Source organism: Rhamphochromis longiceps, linkage group LG5 (assembly GCF_057381845.1).
Source record: "Rhamphochromis longiceps isolate RC_006_pf linkage group LG5, R_longiceps_female_GT1.1, whole genome shotgun sequence".
NCBI classification, from domain to species: Eukaryota; Metazoa; Chordata; class Actinopteri; order Cichliformes; family Cichlidae; genus Rhamphochromis; species Rhamphochromis longiceps.
The window spans coordinates 19,117,438-19,143,726 of NC_140561.1; the positions used below are offsets into that span (position 1 = coordinate 19,117,438).

The window sequence follows — 26,289 nt, forward strand, 5'->3', positions numbered from 1 at the left end:
TACAGTGGGTGACAATCATTTATATACAGTCTAAGAGTGAAAACTATGTGCCTTTTCAAATATTTGCTTGTAATCCAAAGTTAAAAAACCTGGGAAGGGTTTTCGCAGCACAGTTATCAGCGAAGTCTGCAGCACAGTTTGATAGGTTTGTGGTTTTAGATAACAATATTTAACCTGTCCATTTTCATTATTATTCTAAAAATAATGTTAGTAAACAAATTATGAATATAGAAATCGAGTCATTAAATGCATTTAAAATTTTGTTAGTAGTTTTTTTTAATTGAAATACTGTACATCTTTACATGACATCCAAAACCAGCACGCTGACATTTGGCGAGAGAAACTAAAGAACAAGAGAGGCAAAAAATTAGAAAGTGTAACCAAACACGTCAGATCCTATCATGTGCTACGTCTCTTTTACAGTCTGAGAAAATAAAAAAAAAAAAAAACATAAATTATGTGAAAAAGCCCCCCCAAAAATTGTTTTTTAAAAATCTGCTAATATTAAAAGGGTCCATTAATAAAAGAAAAAAAAAATCAGCATTCATCTGGTTGGTGAAAAATCCATCAGCAGAGCAGCTGAACCCACGCACAGATGACTGCATAAGGCCTTTATTTCAGGAAATCTCATGTGGATCCTCAATCCTCCGGAAAACTGCAAGAAAATTCTTTCCTCCATTTCTCTGCACTTTCTTTCCTTCCTCTGTGCAGGTACCCAGACGACTTATGATGACATCATCAGCCTGCCAAAAGAGGATTTAGGATTGAATCACATCTAATGGTACAGCAGACCAAAACGTGCACTTTCTGACACTGTTCAGTAACTTTTTTTAGCAACTTATTCTAACATACAAATCAACTTACCACCATTCTGCGCTTTTCTGATCAATAATAGAAAATTTACGTTTCTTATTTAAGGAAACAGTGCAATATTTTCTATTCCTCCCCCCGAAAAACTATTTCCTATTTCATATCCTACTTTTGACTACTTTGCTCGAGTGAGCAGCTGAACACCAAATGCTGATGTCATGACCTGCAAACACAGCGATGCAAAGCATGTCAACGTACCAGTTCTTCATCGACGACCCGCGTGAACAGTGGATGTTCACTGAAGTGCTTCACCATCCAGAGGTGGACTTCCTCCACATCTGTGATGGTATATACCAAACCCTGACACAAACAGACAAACACACAGAGACCATTAACACAGCTCTGAGAAAAATACTAAAACTTTGCTATTTACTGATATGAACCCATTTATCAAAAAACAAACACACTCACTACTGCACTGATGAAAAAATAACAAACACATATACGAGTCTCTTTTTTTTGACACTGTCAGACATTTCAGACCTGCAGTTAGTTATATGGTTTCATCACCTTTGGAGAGCAATTTATCTCTAAAGATAAAAATAACCTAATGCCAACACAGAGGTGAATCACCTGTGTCAAGGTAGTTTACTTTGGAGACCGTGCTGATAAAATTACTAGAACTTGGATTTCTTTGAACACTTTGAAAAGGCACAGATTTCCACACCAGTGCATGTCAGCACGTATGTGTCTTAATCTCCAGAAAAAAGAAAAAAAAGCAGGGTGAGGGACGCCGTTTTATCCTGCCGTTCTGACAATACCCAAGATTTAAAACTTAGTCACAACTTAAAATTAGACTTGTTTTGGTTTGAAACTGCCTCTACAAATGAGCGCACACTTGACAGCCTCCGCTCCCACCGGCAGTTCTGGCTGCGAGCCAACGCTGAAGGCCCTTGTAGAGTTTGCACGCACACCTGCGCACACACAACGTATGTATGCACACGTGCATCAATGCGCACACACACACAACGGAGGAAAAAGGATAAATTTAGACACAAGCCTTCCATTGTTCCCCACAACCTCCATCAGCGTTCACCCCCAGTGTCCCACTGCTGCCTTGACAGCTCTGAGAGGCAGGACTTGGGTGTATAAACCAGTTGTAGGCCACACCGGTTCCCACATTTTATTTCCTGTGAACTCACAGGTTTGTACACAGTTCAATTATGTAGGAAACTAGAAGAAATGGTAGTTTAACTCTCAACTGTGACCCATAGTAGGGAAAAAATATTATTGCATATATGGAAAAACACTTACAGTAATGAGACAAGCTAAACCACACTGTTTTAAGTGGTTATTGTAGTGATACACTATCAATTTCCACTGTCAACAAATTCCATTAAAAGCTCCAAACCATCAGTGAACTCAGCCTATTAAAGCAGAATTCATGGTAGTGCATTTGTATAGGTTTGCGTTGGTGTTTGGATATACAGAGTGAAGGATTATGGGTATACAACCTACAAAACATATACAGAGCCTAAGTGGGCTTGAACAGAAAGGGCAGCAACAGTAGAGTTTACCGCAGAGAGAGATGTTTTCAACATTGTTAACACTCCAGGGCACGCGGAAGGACCAACAGGAAGCAAGAGTAGCCCACAGACGTCTTTATTTACACATTTTTGACACTGCCCCCCGGTGACAGTAACACAGTACAACATGGAGATGGCGGTCTGCAAAGCTGTGCAGCTCACCGTAGGATCAACGCACAACTACGCTGGTCTCTGAACAGCTGTTGTGTTTATCCAAAGACATACGTGAACCATACTGCAGCACTGAAGAAAATGTTACTTTGTTGTTCATAGTTTATCTGAAGCGATAAAATTATTTGTGCATTTCCAATTTTAAATGATAAGCAAGAAAACTGAATAGTTATTTTATAATTTATTATCCAGTACAAGTGAGAAATGTAATGCAAAGCTCAGCACAGAACCCTAAGCTATGTATTTTTTCCACTCAATTAAAAAAGCATAGATTTTATCTTTAGAGTCCGACCGATATCCAAGTTGATAGTTTCTATTTGTTGATTCATTGGTATCTGCATTTATAATGGCCTGTTGCCCACCTAAGGGCACTCTACAAATTCCCTGTTGGCAACACGTTTTCGGAACGCCACATACACGACAACCTGCTGATCCAAGCAGTGTCGAGCAGAGCGTCAGTGAGCAATCCAACTTATTGTAGCAATAAAAAAAGATTATGTTTAAATGCAATTATCATATCATCTTAATAAGAATTTATAAATAACTACATATAACAAATCTGTTATGTCTAAAAGCAAAAAAACAAAACAAGCATTAGCTGTTATATCAGATTCTCTTACATCCCTAAATATCGGTATTTGTCTTAAATATCCGATATCGGTCAGGTTTTAATTACATTGAAAGAAAACTGGAAGAAGGACAATGTTTTACATTTTTGTCTGATAAATGATGCATTAATGTTCACTAAAAACTTGGAATAAGCATAACTCAAATACATACCCCTACTCTGAGCGTGTAGGCGTATTCTGCCAACAGAGTGGGACTAATGATCCTCCATTTGTGCTTGGTCTTCTTAAAGTGAGGGTCAGGGAAGAGGAAGAACATCTTAGTGAGCTGAGAGACAGAAACAACACGGTAACAGTCACACAAGCAAGGACCAAACAAAGTGTAGGCAGTTTTATTCAACTATATTTAGCCATGCAACACAACAAAAGGTGAGCAAATCTGGCCCCCATAATTTGCTGTTGAATTTTACACTGAGAATTGCAAAGTGGAATTTCCCTCCTTGATTTTTTTTTTTCCTTTTCTTCCCACAAAGTTCCCCGTGTCTCCGTCCTTGACAAGTGTACAAGTGCAGGCTCTGTTCATATTTGTCTGGCTGATATATTAAAAATACTTCCAGTCACTTTTTATTAGTTAAAATAAATAACATCAGGTACAGACAGCGAGTTGTGGGGATAATCACCGGGGACGGCTACAGCCTCAGGGGCTCCTTCAGTGCTGACAGAAGGTGGAAAAACCTTCAAAGAACTGAATTATTTTTGGGTTACAAAACACACCAACAAGAGGGAGGAAACAAAGAGATTGAATCTTTTAGAATACACTGTTCCGACACTTGAAACACGGCGTGCATGTGGGAAGGATTGTGGCTAAATTTCCATTTCTAGTCTGGGTGGTCTTCACTTAATACTGTCACTTTAAAATTTGAATGATTTTGAGCCTATTGTAAGAAAAAGTAGACACCCAACGTTAAAGGAGGATGCAGCTGCACTGTTCAGCTCTGGGAAAAAAAATATGAGCCAAGAGGTATTAATGCTTAGAGGCACTGAAGCTCTGCAAGGTTGCTCTTAGCACTGTTCAAAGCCCCAACTCTTTCCAGCATGTCCTATTATTTTAAATGACCTGAAATTGCACACTAAAATATAAATACATTAAACAAATGTGCATGTTTCTATATGAAACACCTTCATGATTTGTGCTCCATAAACGTGTCACTGTTACGCCTCTTTTTCCTCCTTTAGTTGATACCCACACATGGCATTTGAGGTGAATTTTTTTATGCAGGATACCTGAATGAACCCTGGTACACTAAGCCCACTGAGCAGTCTAATGCGGGTTTCAACAAGTCAGAGCGCTGCAGCTAATTAGGCCGGATAAAAGGCGTCTCGCTCAGCTGATGTGATGTCAGTCAATGACCCCATTGTTGTGAAATCCCTGGATTTATTGGACCTTGTATAAATTAATTCAGTCCATATGTTGAACACGTGCATATTCTTATTACCTTGGCATGTCCAGCACAGACGTCAGTTTAACGTTTTTAAAGCCCACGTTGGCTGAGCCATTTAAAAAGGTCAGGTTTGTATATGTGCTCTAATTCAATAACCTGCACATAATCATATCAATGCTGGCCCTATATATCAGGTAGGTGCATGTGGTTTTTCCTCTATTCATAAAATGCATTAGTGCCACAAAATGGTGCCGCAGTCATATTCTTTAGGTTTGCTAGAGAATTGTAGAAGCTAAAATGAGCCGCAAGCATTGAAGCGCAACAGAACCTGTAGTAGATTTTTGCAGCTGATATCAATTTTTTGGGAGTATTTATATGCCAGCTGGTAAATATCCACACAAAGGAAAAAAGAAAGAAAGAAAGAAAGAAAGAAAGAAAGAAAGAAAGAAAGAAAGAAAGAAAGAAAGAAAGAAAGAAAGAAAGAAAGAAAGAAAGAAAGAAAGAAAGAAAGAAAGAAAGAAAGAAAGTTTTTCTATTTTTGCCTCTGTACACCACCACAAATTTAAATAAGGCAACCGATATGTGACTGAAGTGCAGTGTTTCAGCTTTAATTTAAGGGATTTAACAAAAATAGGAATTACATTTATTTATATACACAGAGACTCAAAAATAATTGGCTGATGAGCAGCTTAATTTCTATGTGAGGCCTGTTTTCCCTGTTATTTTGTGACAAGTGAAGCAGACAGAATATCTTAAGTTGATTCAAAGTGTTGAATTTTTATGAGCGCTAAAGAAATACCAGTGAGGGAGGTTATCATTAGGCTGAAAAGCTAAAATAAACCCATCAGAAAGATAGAGATAAACTTCAGGAGTGGCCAAATCAACAATCTGGTGCATTCTTAAAAAGACTGAATGCACTGGACAAGGTCAGCAACAATGAAAGACCACAGAAGACGACTAAAGCTCATGAGGACAGAATTATTTCCATGGTTTAGAAAAACAACTTCCCAGAATGATGGAAGGAGAAACGTACGGAGATTGAGAGAAACAGCTCATGATCCGAAGCATATCAGTCTAGTGTTTCTTGATGACGTGACTGCTGACAGAACCAGCAGGATGAACTCATAGCAGAGCATCTCAAGGGAGAGAACACAGAATTTGGTCATGTCTGAGAGTTTTACACTTCAAAAATCCCATTTAAAGTCACGCTAGTTTGTTCAGTTTATTTTAAGTGTCTGAAAATGAGGATGACGCATACATACGTGTAACTCCTAAACAGTTAATGCAAACTTTTTGTTAAACCTTAAAAATCTGCACTTCATTCACATCTTGATGGTCTGATTTAAGTGTAAGAACTACATATAAACTGTGTTATAGATGAATGCCGCACCGCAGACACCGACATCCAGTGTTATTATCTTATTCAAGAACTGAACATTTCATTTTAAATGTGTTTGATATTTGGGGAAAGGTATTCTAATTTGATATGTCAAATGTGTTTGAAATGCTTTTAATTTCTTTAAAAACAAAAGTGAAAAACTGCGACTGATCCAGAAGTGATTTCTAACATTTTGCATTATGTTTGATTGAAGCCAGCCTGAGCCAGCTTTGGAAATTTAAGAGTTCTAATACGAATTCCAACAAAAAGCTTAATTAAACCAAATTAATAATGTTCCCTTTTTAATTTCTTAAATCACACTGCTGCCTTATAATGCCCTCATACTTAACCTTTTTCACTAATCCATTTTATGCGGGTAAGAGACCAAGAACATTTTTTAGGGGACTAATCTGCAGCATTTTTGTGAGCTCAAAGCGAAATATTTCTGCAGGAATTACTGAGCGAGTTAAGCCAAAAGACACCTCTGCCGTGCTGATTCATTAAACAGCAGTAACCCACCTGTCCTTTACAAAAGAAGTTGGGGAGGTACTTCATGGCATTGCTACGAATGCAGGCGATGTTCTGGTAGCTCGCTGGATTTGAGGCACGCAGCGACTGGATACGATCCTGAACATAATCTGACACTTTCACCCGGATCTCCATACCCAGGATGAGCTTATCTGGGAAGAGTGGAGATAACTCCACTGGAGTGCAGAGAAAATAAAGACACAAACATGATGTAGATTACGGAGCAATAAAAGGCTGAATGTGGTCTTTATACACAGGCTGTGTGTAGTACCTAAAAGCCCCCCATATCCACATCCAATGTCAGCAAACTCGACTCGAGGGGGCTCTGTCTCACTCAGGCTGCCAGTGAATAAGTCTGGATACAGCTTGGACCAGTCCATTTTATCAGGACACACAGGGCTGAAGAGGAGTAGGAGAAAGTACATCACTATAAATAGTTTTCAATTAAATCGTATTCTGCGGAAGACAGACCCCTTTTGAAAATAAAGGATCCATCAGCAGCGATCCTCTATTTCCTGTTTCTTTTATGTTATCTGTTTGTTTTATTCTCATACCAATCCAAACACTCAGAAACACCTAATCGTGCTCACAGAGAGCCGTGCACATGGAGCTCACTCACTAATCAAAGGTGTGGTGCGCCATCGGGTTTGAATGGGCTCGCTGTCTGTAGTAACGCTTCTGCGGCATGGACGAAGCCATGATGGATCAAAGGAAAGATGTTAATGCTGACGATATTCAGGATGTTCACCCAGTTATGAACAAACTGCCGGAATCTGCGCTCGCTCACGCTTGTTTCCACTCAGTTTGTTAGTCGCAGGGTTCTTTCGTCATCACCAAGCGTCCGCTCGGGGTTGCCAGGTTTGCTGATACCGGCTGAAAAACTCAACATTACAGTTTCTTTGTTTTCAAGTGATTTGTGTTGTTTTTAATGTTTACTGATCTATTACAGAAACCACAAAAATATGTAAACAAATTTTACCGATAAAGGTAAGTGTAAAATTACAACTCCTCCCTAGTTGTAGGATGGATGAAATTACCTTAAAGTTCTGTTTCTCTTCATGCATTCTGCAGTTATGTGGCTATATATAGGTGTTAAGAAATATGTTCTAAAACACTTCTTCAGTAAAGACTCAGAGAAGAGAAACACACAGAACTTCTTGCTAGCAAGGGCAGTCTCCAGACTGAGAGACTCGCGCTGAGAAACTGCCCCGGTCTTTATTTATACTTCAGTGTGTGTGTGTGTGTGTGTCCTGCTGATCAAAGGGTCATATAACATGAAAGCACAAAAGGTACATCCTTGGTCAGGAAAAGGGTAGTCTCCCCCTCACCCTAAATGTTTCACCCTAAATAACATGGTGAGGAAGTCCAGCAGTTCATCTATATGTAAAGAAGCACTTAAACTAAAACAGACATAGCTACGTTAATCCTACCGTAAAACAATAAGACAAGGTACGACCTCTCCCATGCTTCTAGGATGCACCCTAGAATGTTACAGACCTCCTAGGATGAGACATTCTTTCAATATGCCACCAACTATATACTTCTACACACAAATGATTACATGCAGCATTCTACCATATGCAAACTTATATCACTAAAAGATTATACTGACTACTAAATACAATTTTCCATTGACAATAGGGTATCAGAAAATTCTGCCTCTGACCCAATGGGAGCTGATCCTCAATCTTGGAATTTTAAACGTTCCTCAGTATCTTAGCTGTTCCTTGGTCTGCTGTCTTCTGCACAGAAACCTCGGATGTTGTGCGTGGAATCTTTTAGAATCTTATCTTCCAGTTTCTGGGTTTGATCTCCTAGTGCTCCCATTACTACTGGGACCACTTTTGACTTTGTCTTCTACATCTGCATCAGTGGTTCCTTCAAGCCCCTAGTACTTCTCTGTTCTCTATGCTGTCCACTGGGATGGCCACATCTATCACAGCTGTGATCTTCTGCTCCTTGTCAGCCACCACTGTGCCTGGTTGACTCGCCAGCAGCTGCTTGTCTGTCTGGAAGTCCCACAGGAACTAGCACCTTTGGTGGTGTCTCCCGTATGTGGCAGAGATGTTCTTGTACACTATCTCAGCCACACAGCACCTTTGTACAATCTGAAACTTGGGTGCAGCTGGCTGTGGTAGACCCCTGCCTTTATAGATCTGATTCTTAGGGGCCACATGTATTCAGTCAGAATGACTTTACTGTGGATCCTGGTGGGCTGGACAAGGGACTGGTGCGATTTGCCTTGGAGTGTTGTTTTCCACAGTCCCAATGAATTCCATTTTGGCCCTCTGGTGTTATTTCCAATGCCTTGCTGAGCTGTGCTCATGTATTGACTCATGTGCCTACTCAGTTTACTCAGTTTGGTTAGCACATTTTTTTAATATTAGGATTTTTACTGACAATTGAACGTTTAAAGCATCAAACAGTCAGATCTTTGTTTCCTAAATTGAGACGAGACAAAACCTAGAAAATAAAATGTGACATTCTATGCACTTTTAACACATCCTAAAGTTTTATTGGTCATTTTCTTGACTTATCCATCAGTTCAACTTTAAGTGAAAACAGCACAAGTTACCAAGATCATGGCAAACTCTCAGACATACACAGAAACATTAGAAGGGGAACTGCTACAGTGGTCATACGTAGAAGCACAATCATTATCGCCATCAAACTCTCACTTACGTGGTCAAATCCTAATCAACCTTAAAAACAAATCCAAATCCAACTTTTTCTTTTCTTTTCTAAGTAAAACAAACTTGTTTGGTTACATTTTGAAACCTTAGTTCTAGTGTTAAAAATGGTTACTTGCTTTAAGAAAGAATCTGTTCAAAATCATTTTTTTTCTCAATTCACAGGCTTCACATTTAAAGTCTCAAATAAAAACTTCAAGTTTCTCACAAAATAGGTAATACTCATCCTTAACTCCAGCAGAATCTGAGAAGGAAATATGAAAGTGGAAGTTCACGGCAGTGTTTATATGGCAGATTGGGATTTTATTTAATTAAACCCCAATCAACACTTTTCTCCTCCTTAAACATTACAGCACTTTAGTCAGCTTCATACGGTGGTCACTCTCATGACCACCTCATGGTTGCTGCTGTGCAAGTTGTTGGGTCTTAGCTGGCTAAGGAAATGTAAAACAGTGTAGCCACAGTGGTGGTTGAGAATAGTCCTGATATGGCGGTTTGCCCTCCGGCTGCTGTCTGTGACAGTGTGAGAAGAGTTCCTCTCTACTCGAACAGTGCTTTTGCTGCTGGAACTGATGGGATCCCCTAAGTCCTTTGCTTTGTCATAATTCAGCACTTTCCACTTCTGGTTCACCGCCTGCCAGCGCTTAAAGATCCGGTAGACAGATGATCCTTCGTGGATTATAAGGCCTGCATGTGAAGTTCAAAGGCAAGAAAAGAAATGTTACTGTAGGCATTTAAGGATGTAGAATGTTTCTGTCCTCATCTGTGTTTGTGTGCAAACCAGAACATGGTGTGCGATGTGTGCTACAATTCCCAGGTTAACTGACATGTCTCCTTGGAATAGTGTGCAGCGGTGGGCAACAGGCTTTGAAATATGTGTGCTCTCATGTGGTGTGTGTGTAAAAAGTGTTATCCTATTGGCAGTGCCATGTATTGGAGTCTGAAAGATTTATCAGAGGGCCAATCTTAGCAGCAGGCTGTTATTTCTGGCCAATATGGCGATGCTGATCTATCAATGTCTGAATTTATAACAGCTGATAAATAAAAAATTTAAAGAGTAAATAAGTGACAGGAGAAACACCAGTCCACTATGTCATGAGTGTTAATGTTGCATAGTTTGTCCACTAGAAGGCACTTCCTGTCAACTTCCAGCAACAATAACCAGCTGATCAGAGCAGAGGCGGGCTGAGAACCAGCCTATTCATTTATGTCCTCTGTAATGGACATTTGTTTTTGGTCTAGATATCTTTTGACTTATTTGAGCTACCCTACTAAGTCCTGAAGCACTAAATAGAGGACATCTTCCATTGATATCTCATGTGTTTGGGCCTCTTTTAGCTCCAAAGAGGAAGGAAATCACACACAAAAAAATTAATTTGGAAGATCCCTTTTTCCTTGGTTCTCAGGAGGATATATCAGAATATTTTATATCACCAAATATTGGTATTGGTTTCTGTCTCAAAAATTCTATATCATTCAGGCTCTGATATAAACCCTGCTGTATTACAAAGGCAGCACACTCAGTGTAATACCTGCGTGTCAGACCAGAGCGTTCCTCTCACCATTGTCTGAGTACAAAAAGTTTTAAGGCAAACTCTTTCAGTTTTCTTCAGTGTGAAATCCTAGTGTTAACTTCATCCTCTTTGTGCTCCAGATTCGCTTCATCTCCCTGCAAGCCCCTGATCCTCTTTGGTCTGCCGGCCCTCCATCAGACCTTCATTCTATGTGGCCAAAGCCATTCAGGGACATGCTCTGCTACAATTCAGATCTAACAGCGCTAACTTTTTTTATATTAAAGCCACAAAAGCATCTATTCAAAATGTATTTGGTTTTATTTACAAACCTAACAAGAAGCAATCTTAATATTGGGGATGATTGGTTTCCCTTTAAAAAGGAAGTAAGCAACCATATTAAATTACTTGTTATAAGGTAAGTTTGGATATGGTAACTGAAAAAACCCCAACATAAAATAATGTATCTTACAGGATGTAGTGCAATTTTGTGTAATTATAGGGAATATACTTTTTGAGCCCCTCAAAAAACTGATTGTCATTCACATAGCTTGGAAATCAGTGATTCTTTGTGTATAATCATGTACAAAGGTTTTTGATAATTTTTGATACAATAGTCACCAGACTGCAACAGATGAAGCTATTAAACAGCAGCTGTAGCAGGTTTTGAAACTACCTTAAAAATCAGTGCAAGTTAGAATTAGACTCTGTATGTACTCTAGCCAAAAAAGTCACACATTCTAATATTTCACTGAACCGTCTTTAGCTGTAATGCATTCATTTGTCTTGGCATCGCTTCAACAAGCTTATGCAGTGTCACAACATTAATTTTCATCCTGAGTTCCGTTAATTGTTCGCCAAGATTTTGTACTTATGAGGGAGTCGGACCGCTGCGCAAAGTGTCCTCCAGCACATACACAACATGATCAGTGGGGTTAAAGCCTGGAATCCGTGGTGGCCAGTCCATGTGTGAAAATGATATTTAATGTTCCCTGCACCACTCGTCCACAAGAAACCCCAGCAACACTTGGGCAGGCATTACACTGCCCCCACAGGCTTGGACGGTATTAGGCATGATGGTTGCATCACTTCATCCCTTGTCTTCTTATCCTGATGCAATAAGAGACAACACGACCCTTTTCCATTGCTCCAGAGTCCAATCTTTATGCTCTATAGGCAAATAGAAGCCTTTTTTTTCTCCACTGATATGTGGTCTTCTTAAGGCTGCACAGCTGTTTAGTCCCATTCCCTTGAGTTCTCTTCACATTTTGCTTCTGGAAACACACTCTTGCTTTCATCAGTAACCATAAACAAAGCTGCAGGTTCTACTGTTGATTTGCTTTACAATTTGATTTCACTAAATATTTAAACAATCTCTGACCGTTTGATCATTCGAGTTTTCTTTTCTGACCATATTTGTTCCTCGAAGTTGATGGTAGTAATGCCGTGCACCGTTCTTAATATGATTTCTGTAGTTATAGTAAGTAAATTTTAGTAGCTTGATGCAGGCCAATAATTCAACCCATCTTTTTCACGACAACGGCAACCTGTTGCCAGCCCAAACATATAAATCACTGTAGTAATGATCCAATGGAAAACTCCTAAAGTACCTATTTACTTAGATAAACCAAACTGTTGCCCTTTTTTGGGAACCTTGCAGTGTATATGGACTCACGACAAATTACTTAGAATAATCACCAAAAGATAAATTCTAATAAATTATTGGGAAATTGCAGAGTTGTAAGATAAAAAGTCAGATTATGCAAGACTGGCACTCAGTTTGATGACATTTACACCAAGTGTGAAATATATAATAACGAATATGTGGCCGCCGTAGTATCTGTGTCTTACCTATGCAAACTATGTCCATGAAGCCGTACATGCCGTAGCATATCTGGAAGAGAAGGTCCTGCCGTTGCCATTTGGCTGAGGGGCTGAGAGAGGACCAAACCAACCAGGAAATACTTGCGATGAGGAACAGAGAGCCGAGGATAATGGCTGCAATCTGTACCTTCTCAATCACAGTCAGAGAGATGGCCTGCCACTGGATACAGACACAAAAACTGAATGAAATTGTTTTTCAGATAGAAACTGCAAACTGCTTCTTGATTATGTGAGATAATAGCACAGAGTTTGAATCGTTGCTGTACATCTAAAGAGGCCCTGGTTTTTTATCAGCACATATTTCCCAGATGGTTTCTGTGATTTCTGGAGCATAATCACTGAATCTCACAGGCAATAACAGCAATTGTGTTTTGCAGGTTTGAAAGTGGATTTGAGGATAATCCGATCTCCATAATGAAACTACAGACTCTTCTCTGCTGCACCTTTTTGAAAGAGAATAAATTACTGGAAACAAAATTATTCTTCGTAAGTTTCATTATCTCTTCTCTTTTTTGTCCTGCTACAAAAGAAAACTCAAAATTTGTCAAAATTGGAAGCATGTCTACTCCTGATTCTGACTGTAACTAATCATAACTACGGTACTGTGGCATTTATTAATTTGTCATGTATTAGCCAGTATGGAAGAACAGTAATGATGGCACATTCTCCAACGTAGCATACGGCGTCTCTCACACAGAAAAAGGACACAGGTCGAATATGTTCTGTCATTTCCTTCCCCTGGCCCCAGACCAGTCAAGGCAGATGGCTGCCCCTCCCTCACTCCGGTCCTGCCGGAGGTCTCATCCTGATAAAAAAGAGATCTTACTTTCCGCCTCTGCCAAGTGCTTGCTCACAGGAGATCATCAGATTATTGGAGTTTCCTTTCTAAAATTATAGGGTCTTTACCTTGGATTAGAAAGCTCCTTGAGATGGCTGCTGCTATTAGCATTAAGATGCTGAAATCACTTAGACCAAATCATTCAACTCTTTCAAATGTGCAGTGCCTCATTTTATTGTTCTTGGCAACCTCCGCCTGCAAGCCCTCAATCCTCACTGTTTTCTTCTCCATTTGTTCATAGAAACCGTAAAAATAGCTATGTGAAAAGTATGGAAAGCTACTGTGCTTCCTGTTGGGAACCGTTGCAAGTTTACTGAACAGCATGAGTTCAAAATGACTGGGAGCCTGAGGGGATGGTAATGTGAATACTTCATGGCCTCTACACAGTGCCAGCACATTGATTCTTAGATTACAGTGACCCCTAATGTGATTATCGTGCTCCTCTGCCAGTCAGTCACTCAAATCTGGCAAATTAACCTTTATTGATGGCTTTCGGCCATAAAGCCATCAAGGACTTTATTCCTGTAGCAATTCTAAATCCTATAGGAAGGTTTTACACTGTTAACATTAAAACAGTAAGAGTAGAACAAAACCACATTGACCATACCTGCAGTGGGTTTTTGGTTCTAATGGCCAACACCTGGTACTTAAAGTAGCAGAGCTCACAGCTCCAGGAGCCTCTCTCACTGATCCAGCGGATAAGGCAGGACTGGTGGGTACAGCGCACTGAGCCATCACAGCGACAAGGGCTCAGCAACTCCCCCTGCAGGATGAAACATTAAGTGCATGAAATAGCCTTCCACAGAGCCTCCTGTAGGGTAAAACTCCCACCGAATGAAGATTTGAGTCACACAGTTGACAGTAAAAATGGGAATAAAGATCTCTATCATTGATTTTGATTTTCACAGCTTTAACAATGTTCCTATTGTGTTTTACCTGACGAAGACATTGTTTGAGGGCATCTCTGGGTCACAGACCTGTCTGGAGCAAGTACCAACAAATAAAATAATTTACTGTTTCTGGTTGGCAAGAAGGGGGGTGGTAAATGTTTGAGTTATGCCAGTGGGTTTTATAGGGTAAGTTGTGGCGTAGTTACAAATACCGTGAATTAAATCAAGACTGGACTCGTACTCCATTGCAGACGGCTGCAGACACCGTGGATGGATTGTTATTCTATATTATCTACAGGTCTGCTTTCAGGAAGAGTACACGGTTAGCGAGTCTGCAGTGTTGTGGTTGTGCTGGCTCAATCGTGGTCACTGCAAATTGGATGCATGTCCACTGAGATATACATCCACTGACCTGTCGATGTAGAACGTGTAAAGATACTTACAGTTGTGTTCTGCTTTAATATGGAGTTAAAAACTAATTACACTTGTTTTGCCTTGACTGATAAGCACTGCCTGTACATGTAACCTCACAGTGTTGTGTTATCTCTCTCAGTAGTGAACAGGATCCTGTAACTCCAGCCTCTCCTTTGGGAACCATCTTAGAGTTTGTTGACTCTTCCTACTCTTTCTGACAGCTTGGAGTGATTCTTTACTTGGCGAGCTTTGCTGGCATTTCATACTGAACATTATTTGGCTTTTTCAGCCTGCTGCTGTGCTGCTGATGCTTTGCTACTCTCTTTTTGTGGTGAAGTAATCAATAGCCAGTAAGGCTTTTTTTGTTGTTGTTGTTGTTGTTGTTAAAAAAGGAGAGTTTTTGAAGAACTTCTAGGAAATTATTACTTATGGGAAGGTTTGTGGTTTGAACTTTGGCTCCTCCAGTCTGCATGTTGATCTATCCTTGGTAAATATACCAATGGAAATGGAATGGAAATGCAGTACATAGGGTTAAAAAACAGAGTTGGTATTGCATGGTTGGTCAAAATCTGATGGTACTGCATTCATAATTCCATCAATTTTGACCAAATCCCCAGCATCACCAGCTAAACCATGAAAGAGCCTCTGCTGTGTGTTACAAATGCCTGCAGACACTCACTGTTGTACCTTTCTCTCCTTTTTGAGCCTTTTTTTTATTAGTGAATGATTTATAGGTCAGTGTTAAAAGGTTCAGCACACACAAACAACATTCCTCTGAAAATATTCAGGTACACGGACTGGTCTGAAAATGAGTGAAGGAGCAGCCAAAGTCCAAAAAAATAAGAGAAAAAGACAAACTTTGAAAGACCAAGAAAGCCTGGAGAACTATTGCTTAAGACCACTTTAAAAATGACAAATAAGTCTGGCTTCTTGGAAGAAAAAATTAAAGAAGCAAGAGGCGGCTCAAGATTTTTGCACAGTGTATAGTATATATGTGCTGCCTGCCTTAATATCGTGCGCTTAAGCGATTTCAAACATGAATTCACGATGACACTATGTGATATTCTTTGACTATATGCTTCCTAAGACCTTTATCTGAATACCTTTCTATACTTTCCCCTTAAAAGAAAGCACAGGATATCTGTTGCAGGTTTTCATTGTCAGCATGACTCCCTAAGGCTTTGGACTGACAACACTCTTGCACATCTTCATTTATTTCCTGTCTGACTCTGGGTGACGTGCGAGGCCTTTAATTATGTGGATTTCTGGAGGCGAACCAAAAACTTTACGGACACCTCCAGCAGAGTCTGTCTGTGGGAGACACTTTCACTGTACTTTGACCTTCCTGTAACTAAAACACATGATCAAAGGTTTGATCCCTTCATTAATGGTTTCTGCTACAGAGTCAGAGTTATTAAACAGATACTGCCCTTCGAATCCCTTAAAATAACAATGAGCATAGATTGATTTATTTTCATGCTGAGAAATCCTTCTTAAAACCTTTCTTTATTGCTTTTTTAAAACAGCCTAATTTTGTGCATCAGATGCTGAATCTGTTTCCCTAAAGACTTCACTACTTCACACAGTACATATAAAGCTCCTCCCTTTTCTCTGAGACTATTCTTAACTGATGCCCTTTGTCTGCCCACTGCTATTTTCAGATCGCTGTTGATAGATAGTTCCCCTATTTTAGTCTTACTCTCTCTGACTTCGTTCTCTCTCTCTTTTTTAAACTTCAGAGCAGATGTGATGCAGTCTTCCAGATACTGAAAACAAGTTGAAACTGATCTACAGTAGCTGACATGTTCTCCATGTGTTTGCAAAGGAAACACATGGAATCCTTACCACACCCATGGCACATAAATGAAATCCTTACTGGTTTTACACATCAAGATTGCCTTAAAGGTCCTCGGGAGCACTTTTGCATTTGTGAAAAAAGATGTTATCACAGGTTATATCTGGCAAGCAATACAGAATTGTCTGTTGATGTACTCTCAGACTTTGGGGGCAGTGGGAATACTGAACTCCTTCATACCTGAGCATGAAAAATAGCCTTAGATTATTTGTTCACTCTTTTTAGTAACACAAGGCGACTATATGTACAGTTTCACTATGCAAACCTGAATTGACAGTTTATTATGCTGAATCTTGACTCTTATGTGACTCCAGTAAAGGCTGAGGGGCTTTATTTGTGTGTGTCAGATGATACCACTTACTTACTAGTCCTCAGCAGCTTCAGGAATTATCCCCTGCTCCTAGCATTACACACCCAAATCTCTAACTGAGTTGCATTGTGGGTAATGTGCAACACTTTTGGAGTTTCAGTCCTCACTGGTAAAGTAAAAATCTGGAGATTTCACCCTCTGCAGCTTTATCGGCTGTTCCCTTATTTTCCAAGCAGATGGATCTATGTGTTTGATTTCTTGACACAACCTTTATAACGACTTGGGACGGGCATTAGAAGTACACTTGTTGTGACTTCTTGAGAACCAGGAATTGTTCACATTTCATGTAAATGTGTTAACCATTAGACCTGCTCCAGGTTTGACCATTCATTAAGTCTGCCTCTAGGTAAATCACACTCAAGTAAAGCATTTGAGTGCATAAAGAAAGAGCTTGAGTACACTGGGCTAAATGCAGCTCAGGCTGGTGGTAAACTTTAAAGATCTGGCTTCAACTTCTTTACTCTTTTGGACAATGAGTAAATTTTCTAAGCAAACGTTCTCCATGTATCCGGTGGAAACTTTTCTGAGCAACTTGTCTTAAGACAGTTTCTTCAAGTGATTAGAGAGAAGCACCACGAACAAGCCACTGCTAGAGGCTCCAGTTGTGTTTGTTCCTCCAGCACCAATACCTTCTTTTTTTCTAACTTTACCTTTTCTGGCCCCTGGAAGCAGATCCGGCACTGCGGTGATCGCGTCCCGCTCTCTGAGAGACTCGGGAGTGAAGCAGCATCCATGTTTCCTACTCCTCCTCCCTGAGGTTTGGCACCTTCTTTATCCTCAAACGCCAGGCTTCGTGGCCGGAGGTCAGAGCCATAGTACTCCTCCTCGTCGTCCCGCTGAGAGCACCTCAGCTGTGGCCAACCACAGCCTCCAATAGCGAGCCCTCTCATCGTGGTCTGTGTGTTCGGGTCAGTGTCCGTCCTCCTGCTTGATCCAGAACGCATCAGTAGCAACACTTTGAGTTCATTAAAGAACATCCGGATGCGATACTTAAACATTCTTCAGCAGCTTTACTACACAGCCACAAACAGAGCAACCTTCAGCTTTACTGTCACAGTCCCTTCATTATTATTATTATTATTATTGTTGTTGTTGTTGTTGTTGTTGTTGTTGTTGAGGTATTGAATTGATTCAAGTAGACAGTTCAAATCTTACTGAATAAAATTCAGATCTGAATTGAGAAAGCATGCGACTAACATGATAGGCTATTAGATCAGCCCATAGCTCTTTGCATATCCTGTTGTTATAGCATGTGCACCGCAATCCAGCCAATAGGGAAGGATTATTTTTCATGGACAGAGGCGTTTTCTTTCGGGATTCAATGGAGGCTGAGAGCCACGAACTGTGAGGCACAAACATTAAAGTCAGAGTAGTCCAGCAGCATCCTCTTACACGTCTCCATCCCGCTCGCTCGCTGATATCGCAAGGTTCAAACGGGTCATCTCGATGTTGTGAATCACAAGGAGCTGTCCGAGGTTTGCCACAGAATGTTTTCTTCTTCGTGCGGAAACAGCGAGGGTGTCTGAGGTGTGGGGTTGATGCAGAATCCTATTACCAACTAAGTCCAATCCGATTTATATTTGAGTTTCTCATTTACCCACAGAGCGGGTAGAATTACACGAGGTGACAAGCGTGCATCCTTTGTTGTCTGGCAGTGGCATCCATCACTTCGCCACTCTTTCCTCCTGTTCGCTTTAGCCCTTTCCCCCCTCTCTCTCGTTCTCTGCTGTTACATCGGGCGGTGGGGGAGCTCGTCCCGCACTTTCTCCCCTTAAGCAGGTCCGACAGCCAGATTATAAAGTTAGAATCCAGCGGGGTTCAATCTCAGCGGAGAAAGCGAAGAAAATAACATCACATGAAAAAAAAATCCTTTCACAGCAACTTGTAATGCCACTTCTTTTCCCGACCATCTCTGCGCCACAAATCAGGGGGAGCGAGAGGATGCCAGATATGGATTCCTGTGAACACAAAAAGAGCAGACCGCAACTGTCCCTTCCGGGTTGCTAAAAAAAAACTGCACCTCCTCACTTATTTAGCAAATCATATAAAGACCCCGGAGAATAGGCGAGACAAGGAAGTGCCACTTCACCTGGCAGACTGTAGTATAGTGTCTCCTTCATCATAATCCCAGGATGCTCAAATTCGATTTTCAGAAGTTTCGCATGCACGTCAGCTCAAACCACCCAAACTTCGTTATCTGTATAGTTTCCTATTTTTAAAAAAGACTTTTGCTTCTTGCAGCTAAGAAGAAATTATCTCCATCCTTCATTGGTGGTGTAGCTGCTGACTGTGGCTGCTGTCCAAGGTGCTGATATTCATGTGACGTTAAAGCCACGTGCTGTTATTCGTCTGCTGGTTGAGAAAAAAAGCAACTATTGTAATAATCCAGTGAGTGAGTGTACGTGTGTGGTTGTGAGCTGGTCTGGTATTACCCATGTTGTGGGGACCTAAATCTACTCAAACAGTCAATTTATAGGGACGTGTCTTTCTTCTGGGGACAAAAAACAAAGTCCCCTCAAGGAAAATCATTGAATTGCATGGAGGTAATGAAATGTCCGCAGAAATCATGGAAGCCCAACAGTTTGCGTGTGTGTCTAACAACCAGAACAAAAGCTCTCCAGGGTTGAAACAGTAGAAAGTGTGCATATAAGATGATTTAACAGATTCATCATTCACAGGAACATAACAACACAGCACAGATAATTGTTTCAGAGGAGACAGTGTACGGTTTATTATTAAATAAATAAACATGCTCTCTGTTCTCCCATTACAAGAAGCAGCGATTGGGCCAGAGCAAAAAGGCAGATTCAAAAGATGGAATGTTTCACTAGAATGAAAAAGCTTTATTTATTATTTTCTCATGAGACTTAATCACAGGGGCTGGAGGGATTGGTGATCTGTCCACAGTGTCCCTGATAGCTGGGATAGACTGTTTTCTTACAGTCGTGTAGAGAGAACTGAAGCATGTCTGCATGGACTCTGAGAACATCAGTGTGTCGTCTATTCGATGTGACAGGGACCAAGAGTTTTGACAGTTTTGCACGGATTGCAATGAATATTTTGAGCCATAGGTCTTGGACCTGAACAAGTAGATGCAGTCAGACTGCTCGGTAATGTCCTAAGTATAAAGAGGTCATGTAGTGAGATCAGGAATTATTACTCACATTTATTATAAATCACATTTTTATGACACAAAGTTTGTTTTAGCACATTCAAGCTCACAGCTGCCACACTTTCACCCAAACCTCACCTAAAACAACTGCAAGGCTTCTGTGTAGGTGCAGATGTTGTGGTATTTATTTAGACTACATGAAACTGTGCGTGCAAATGTGCATTTGTCATTATTTATTTTGGTATTAAATAATTTTTTAATTTATGGCTTTATGTGTTTCTTAAAGCAGCCACTGTTTCCCATTTTGACAGCGTCGCACGAAGATGCAAAGATGCATGATTTCATTACCTGGTAAGGTGACAGAAGAGCTTCTTCGGAGTTTAATTGGCACCGTTTGTGTTCCAGTTTAACCAAACTATCTCATTTACATCAGCTGATTGTGGAGGCCAGGTCGTCTGATGCACCACAACACCTGGAGGCTGTGCAAGGGCCACAGGTTCATCTGGTCTGTGATACATAAAGCCATGGTAGCTGGAAACATAAATCTAATTGGACCAAAGCACATACTTTGGTCTTCAGTTCAGCTTGTGTTTCTTGGCCCAAGCAATTTTCTTCTTATTATGGAGCTCCCTGGGTAGTGTGTGCTATTTGAACTGTGGGAAGCATTGGGCTGTACTCTGAGGTGCTAGTAATAGGCTATTTGAGGCTGGTAACCAAACTTTCATCAGCCATTGTGACATGAAATAGTAGGCAAGCACGGGTGTTGCTAATCACATTAATGAAGGTTCAGTTATTTTTAGGTCCAGAAGTATCTTTAATGTGATTAGTAACATCTGTGCTTACCTACTACTTTAAGTCAAAATGGATTTTGTGAAAGCAGACTGTCATACTGAACAGTTTGACAGTTCCTTTGATTTTATAGAACAAAGGATCTTCTTATTGAAAATGACATAAACCTCCTTGAGAAGTAAATCAATCATTTGAAGAAGGAATATAGAGAAAAGTGATCCTTCTTAAAAACATAAGAAGTCTAGTCTGAGGTGATGAAACAAAGCAAAAACAAATAAACAAAAATCAACAACTAGACAAATTATTCCAACGAGATAGAGCTTCTTTTTTTTTTAAATCTTACTTAGATACAGAGAAGACATGAAAGAAACACTGATGACTTGCTTTTTTCAAGATGCAATTAATACAAATTCAGTTTAGAGTAGATTATGATACCCAAATTTTTTTTTTTGTCCTTTCAAAGTGTTCCAGCACCATTACTGGTTAAAGCAAAAGATTTTGATTAGAGGTTGAGGTTCTGCCTCTTACTAATGAGCACTCAGTAAGGTTTGTATTTATTAAGCAGTAGTTTGTTTGCTCAAATCTACATTTGTAGAATATTAAAACTGAATTGCAGTGCTTCTTGTACTTGTAAAACCTTTTTTAAAATATAATACTGTTATCTGAATAATTTGTGTTTTAGAGTTAGCAGAAAAATAAAGGTTCAAATCATTAATAATATCAGAGAAAAGAAACGGTTTCAAGGTAGAACCACAAGGGGAATCTAATAAACAAATGAATTTAGAAAACCCAATGAACTTAAACATGACCCATAAACATCAAAATAAACTAAAACTCAAAACACTGGGTTAAAAGACCCAGGATCATGACAATGAGCTGAAGATGGTCTTGTTTTTCCTATTATACAGGTTATTTGTTGTGTACTGAGTACCTGATGGCCCAAAAAAACAAGAAAGAAGTTTCAATGTGAAACTTCTTTCAGTTTCAATCTGAACAAGACTTACGTGAAAATCATCTCGGGTTAAAATATTTTAGTCATACAGAGTGTATAGAGCTTTCAGTGAGTCAAAAAATGGCAGCTTGGGAAATTTCTAAATATGGTAAATGGCCTGTATTTATATAGCGCTTTACTAGTCCCTAAGGACCCCAAAGTGCTTTACATATCCAGTCATCCACCCATTCACACACACATTGGTGATGGCAAGCTACATTGTAGCCACAGCCACCCTGGGGCGCACTAAAACATATTTAACTTTGTCTACATTTTTTTTAGCAACGTAGAATTCAACTTGTGTTACTTTTCATGTATTTTCTTAACTGCAGAAAACACAGGTGTAAATCTTGAAATGAATAATTAAGTTATATACGTCAGGTAGAGATACGGTTTTCAGGGGAATTGTGGGGGAGAAAGGTCCTCAGATATTAATAGCGCTTGCATTTTTCAGTGATAATATTAAACTTTAATCATTTAGAATAAGTACTTTTTAAAAAGAGATACAGAATGTATAAGAAACCTAATGCATCATACTGTAGTGGTCTGTGTGTGGAGTATTTACCTGGTGTCTGAGCTTTGTGTTTTTCAAAATAAAGGGGTGGTGAGATGAAAACTCCAGAGATGCCTGAAACCCTAAGGAACAACTTTATTGTCAGACAAACGTGTTTCGGCTTGTGGCCTTCATCGGGGTTATTACAAAACACCAAACAGCTTGTGCTTAATTTAAAGTAAAACAACAGAAAATAAAAAAAACTAATGAACCAATCAGCCACTCACACATAAACATAATCATTAATGGGGATGATGATTGTTCAAATATGTTCTGGACTGAACCATTACAGGATAAGTGACTGGATGTCACCTTATACATGTAAAAGTGGGTCATTCCCACAGGTGCACAAAAAATGCAAACAAGATAAAAATTATACATAACAATCACAGGAACTCTAAGAAATGAATTCCATGAACTAAACAACAACAATATGCATCACAATTTTTTTAGAGACATTTTTTCAGAGACAAAAATAGATCGAATCACAGAAACTCATTAATAGCTAGATCTTCATTCATACCTTTGGGAAATAAACTCTTTAAATGGAATATCTAGAATGCCTCTCACTTTTCTCTGATGAAATTGATATAACCAGCTCTTTGACTGAGCTTGATGGCTTCAATGCCTATAAAGAATAAAGATGAGCTACAATGTTTTTCATTAAAATTTCTTGCAACAGGGCTGGTTAAATCATTTCTCTTAATAGAACTTCTGTGTTTGTTAATTCATTCTTTCACAGGTGTTTTGTTGCATGGACACCGTATCATGTAGACCACATTTTTAGTTTTGCTGGTAATAAAGCTTTTTGCATCAATAATCTTGCCACTTGGTTTTACATTTTTGAGTATTCTCAATGTATGGAAGACCCACACTTAAAATGACCTTGTAGGTTATGAGTTGCCAGGTGTTGTTTCTGGGGTTTAGAATCACAAAAAGCTCGAATAACCCTATCCCTAATGTTTTTATCATTGGCTGTTCTTTAAAAATCTCCTGTAAATTCGAAGGATGTGCCAATATTTTAAAATTATTTCTTTAATGTTCCTGGTTTTTGTTGTAATGGTTGTGCAAAAAACAAGATTTCATTTGGGTTTTGGAGGTTTCTTAGTTACCAGATAAAACTTTCTGTTTTTTGAGTCCACCTTATTTTCTGCAAATCTTAGCCAGTCCTCTTTGTCATTTTTATAACATCTTTTCTTTGCTGTAATTATATTGTTCAGGAATTTCACAAATGCATTTGAATCTAATGACTTGGCTTACAGGTAAACCTTTTTTGAGGCTGAAAACTTGCAGCGTGAAGTAATGTATTTCAATAGGTTTGGAGTAAAGAGAGGTGGACAGATATTTGTCTTTTTTGGTTACTATTATGCCAAAAAGGTTAATTTCTTTACTACCATGAACAAGAGTAAAACATCAATCTGCAAAGTGTTCATTTAAAAATCGTACAAACTCCAATACTGTGGAGACCGATCCCTTCCAAAATAAAAATACATCATCTATGTACCGTTTCCAAGACATGATGAATGGTAGAAAAGGGTTTTTTTTGGTGGTCGTATAAAATTCATTCTTCCAGATGGACAACAAGTAAACAAGCAAAACTAGGTGTCATTTTCGTGCCCATTGAAGTGCCAGAAATTTGAAGCCATAGTGTGTCATTATAAAAGAAATCATTCCTCTTCAGAACAAAAGCAGCCAGCTTAATTAAAAAGGAAGTAGATGGTGATTTTGTAGGCCTGTAGGTGAAAATGTTCGACTGACTCTTTGTCTTTGAGGCTTTGTTGTTTTTTCACAAGGATGTAACATCATTCATTGGTGGGAGGTATTTGAAAAGAAGCAGGAAATGAGAGCTGTCTTTTATGTAGGAGTTCAAGGTCGGTACGAAATCTCACTATGGAAGCCTACAAAAGTTGATATTCACTAGATTTCTGTGGATTTTTGGAAATATATACAAAAAGCTTTTAAAGGATGTTTACTGCGTAAAAATGTTTTTTCCTTCAGAGAAATTTCACCATAGAAGAGGTCAACAAGGAACAGCTGTTTACAGCTTATTTACTTGTGACCATTGTGACAATGGCACCTCCTTTCTTAAAGGCTTTAAATACAATTATTTATCCTGTCCAAGCTCTATTACTGCTTTCTGTTGATCATTTGTTAAATTATTTAAGGGAAATCAAGTTCTGTGAGTCTACAGTATGTATCTATCACGTGATTTCTGTTCTCAGTGGGACAAAAATTACTTTTAATATTAAAATCACTTCATTTTGACAAGACTCACTTCTCATTAAAAATTCTCTGACGTTTTTACAGCTCTTAAAAACAAGTTCAAATGGACTTACAGAAGGAGTTGGCACAAAAGAAAGACGAAGTTCAAACACTGATAGTGTAGCGCGAGTCAATACAGTTCTGCTCGGGTTGGCAACAGCTGACTTCTTCCCCAATATTGAGATCGGGTCCATGGGCGGTCGAATGGATCTTTTCCTTTTCCCCCATCATCCAGGAGATGGGGGTTCCAGGGGATGAAACATTTTGCCCAAAAAAGGATGTCCAAGGTGGCTGGAGAATTTACATTGAGTCTTTTTCTTGTTTGGAGTGGTTGAAGGGAATCTTTGCTTGGATGTGTGTGTCATTAAACCAAACTTTCTGTTCTGTTGGGCGTGGTTCAGTGATGGTGGAAGTATTGGTGGTTAAATTGTGAGCGTCTTTGGACCAGGGATATATAAATCCCTCCTTATAGTCGTTCTAATCTCTGAGGAATTCTGGCTTTTTTTAGGTCTTTTATTTCTTTTTCACATTCTGTTAGTCTTATATCAGGTTCCTCCATTTGTTTTAGTGCATCATTATTATCTCTTGTCAACACTTCCAGGTACTGTTCATTCTTTAATATTTCATTTTGTATCTTACTTTCTTTCTCATTCAAGTACTTTATAGTAATAGCCATCAGCCAAATGGCTTTCACATATAGTCGAAACACGTAATAAAGTTGTTCCCTAGTGTTTCAAGTGTTGCTGTAGTTTTTATCTCACCAGTTCTTTATTTTTCTCCAAGCACCTTGGAAAAGGTGAAGTTGAGGCGGAAACTTTTAGATAACTGATTTTTAAAATAAAGAAATTTTCATAATTTATGCAGAAAGGAGACAATTTGGTCCATTATATGTTCAATCATAAGCTACAGTCATGATATTAAACACAGTATCAGGGCTTACTGGGTCACTTTCATACAACTGAGCCATCACTGATGTTATTATTAACAGCTGTGTTTATAAGGCAAGTAAAGTGTCTGCAAGGGAAGAGTCTATCGAAGGTTCTTAAAATAGTTCGAGATCACTTCCTTATAAATCTCTGCAACTGACTCTGTGTTTTCTCAGCAGTTCTCCTGGTAGGCAAAAAGCCCTCGAGCAGCTTTAGAGAAGCAATGCCTTGATTTAGAGTTTGTCCCAGCTACTGGGACAGCCTGCACGTCACTATCACTGTACTATATTCCCATTTCTGGTCACAAGTAGATAATGTCTACTTTCTTCCCCTCTAGCAGGCAGCAGGCACATAAATGCATGAGTGATGGCTGGAGAGAAAGCTGTAAAAGCAGGGAAAGACTGAGCGCCAAATGGATATGTTGTGCAGGATATCAGAGCACAGAAATTTTAGCTGACCTAATGGGATTTTATTTATAAAATACTACGTCCACCATTCATGCTTTTGTTTTTTGACCCCATGCATCAGTGCAGACTGACTGTGGAGTTTGTTCATAACCAGTAAGCATCCATTAAGTAAATATAATGAATGTGTCTGGGATTGAATTCACCCCATTAAAGCCCCTTTATTTCCAGTACTAAACACTTGTATGTTGTTTTGGGTGCCTGATGCAGAATTCCCTCAAGGCACGGAGACAGACAGGATGTCCATTAGTGTGGACAG

General features: G+C 39.3%; 2 protein-coding genes and 1 long non-coding RNA gene across 3 annotated transcripts; 1 reads left to right on the forward strand and 2 right to left on the reverse strand.

The window, feature by feature from the left end:
- Positions 1 to 251: 251 nt before the first annotated feature.
- Positions 252 to 7,240, reverse strand: mettl1 (methyltransferase 1, tRNA methylguanosine). The gene is made up of 6 exons (XM_085406354.1): positions 7,101 to 7,240; positions 6,753 to 6,880; positions 6,473 to 6,657; positions 3,348 to 3,461; positions 1,069 to 1,170; positions 252 to 743 (listed from the first exon to the last, which is right to left on the reverse strand). The coding sequence occupies exons 1-6, from the start codon at positions 7,178 to 7,180 to the stop codon at positions 618 to 620; spliced, it is 735 nt and encodes a 244-aa protein (XP_085262480.1). The 5' UTR covers positions 7,181 to 7,240; the 3' UTR covers positions 252 to 617.
- Positions 7,241 to 7,334: 94 nt separating this feature from the next.
- LOC146669783 (uncharacterized) lies at positions 7,335 to 25,892 on the forward strand. Its single transcript, XR_014911731.1, has 3 exons — positions 7,335 to 7,468; positions 12,944 to 13,052; positions 24,686 to 25,892. It is a non-coding gene; the product is annotated as an uncharacterized LOC146669783 (long non-coding RNA).
- On the reverse strand, positions 8,944 to 19,201 carry LOC146669784 (E3 ubiquitin-protein ligase MARCHF9-like). Its single transcript, XM_085406355.1, has 4 exons — positions 17,584 to 19,201; positions 14,012 to 14,167; positions 12,534 to 12,726; positions 8,944 to 9,858 (listed from the first exon to the last, which is right to left on the reverse strand). Exons 1-4 carry the CDS (start codon positions 17,929 to 17,931, stop codon positions 9,539 to 9,541), a joined length of 1,017 nt encoding a protein of 338 aa, XP_085262481.1. The 5' UTR covers positions 17,932 to 19,201; the 3' UTR covers positions 8,944 to 9,538.
- Positions 25,893 to 26,289: the final 397 nt, after the last annotated feature.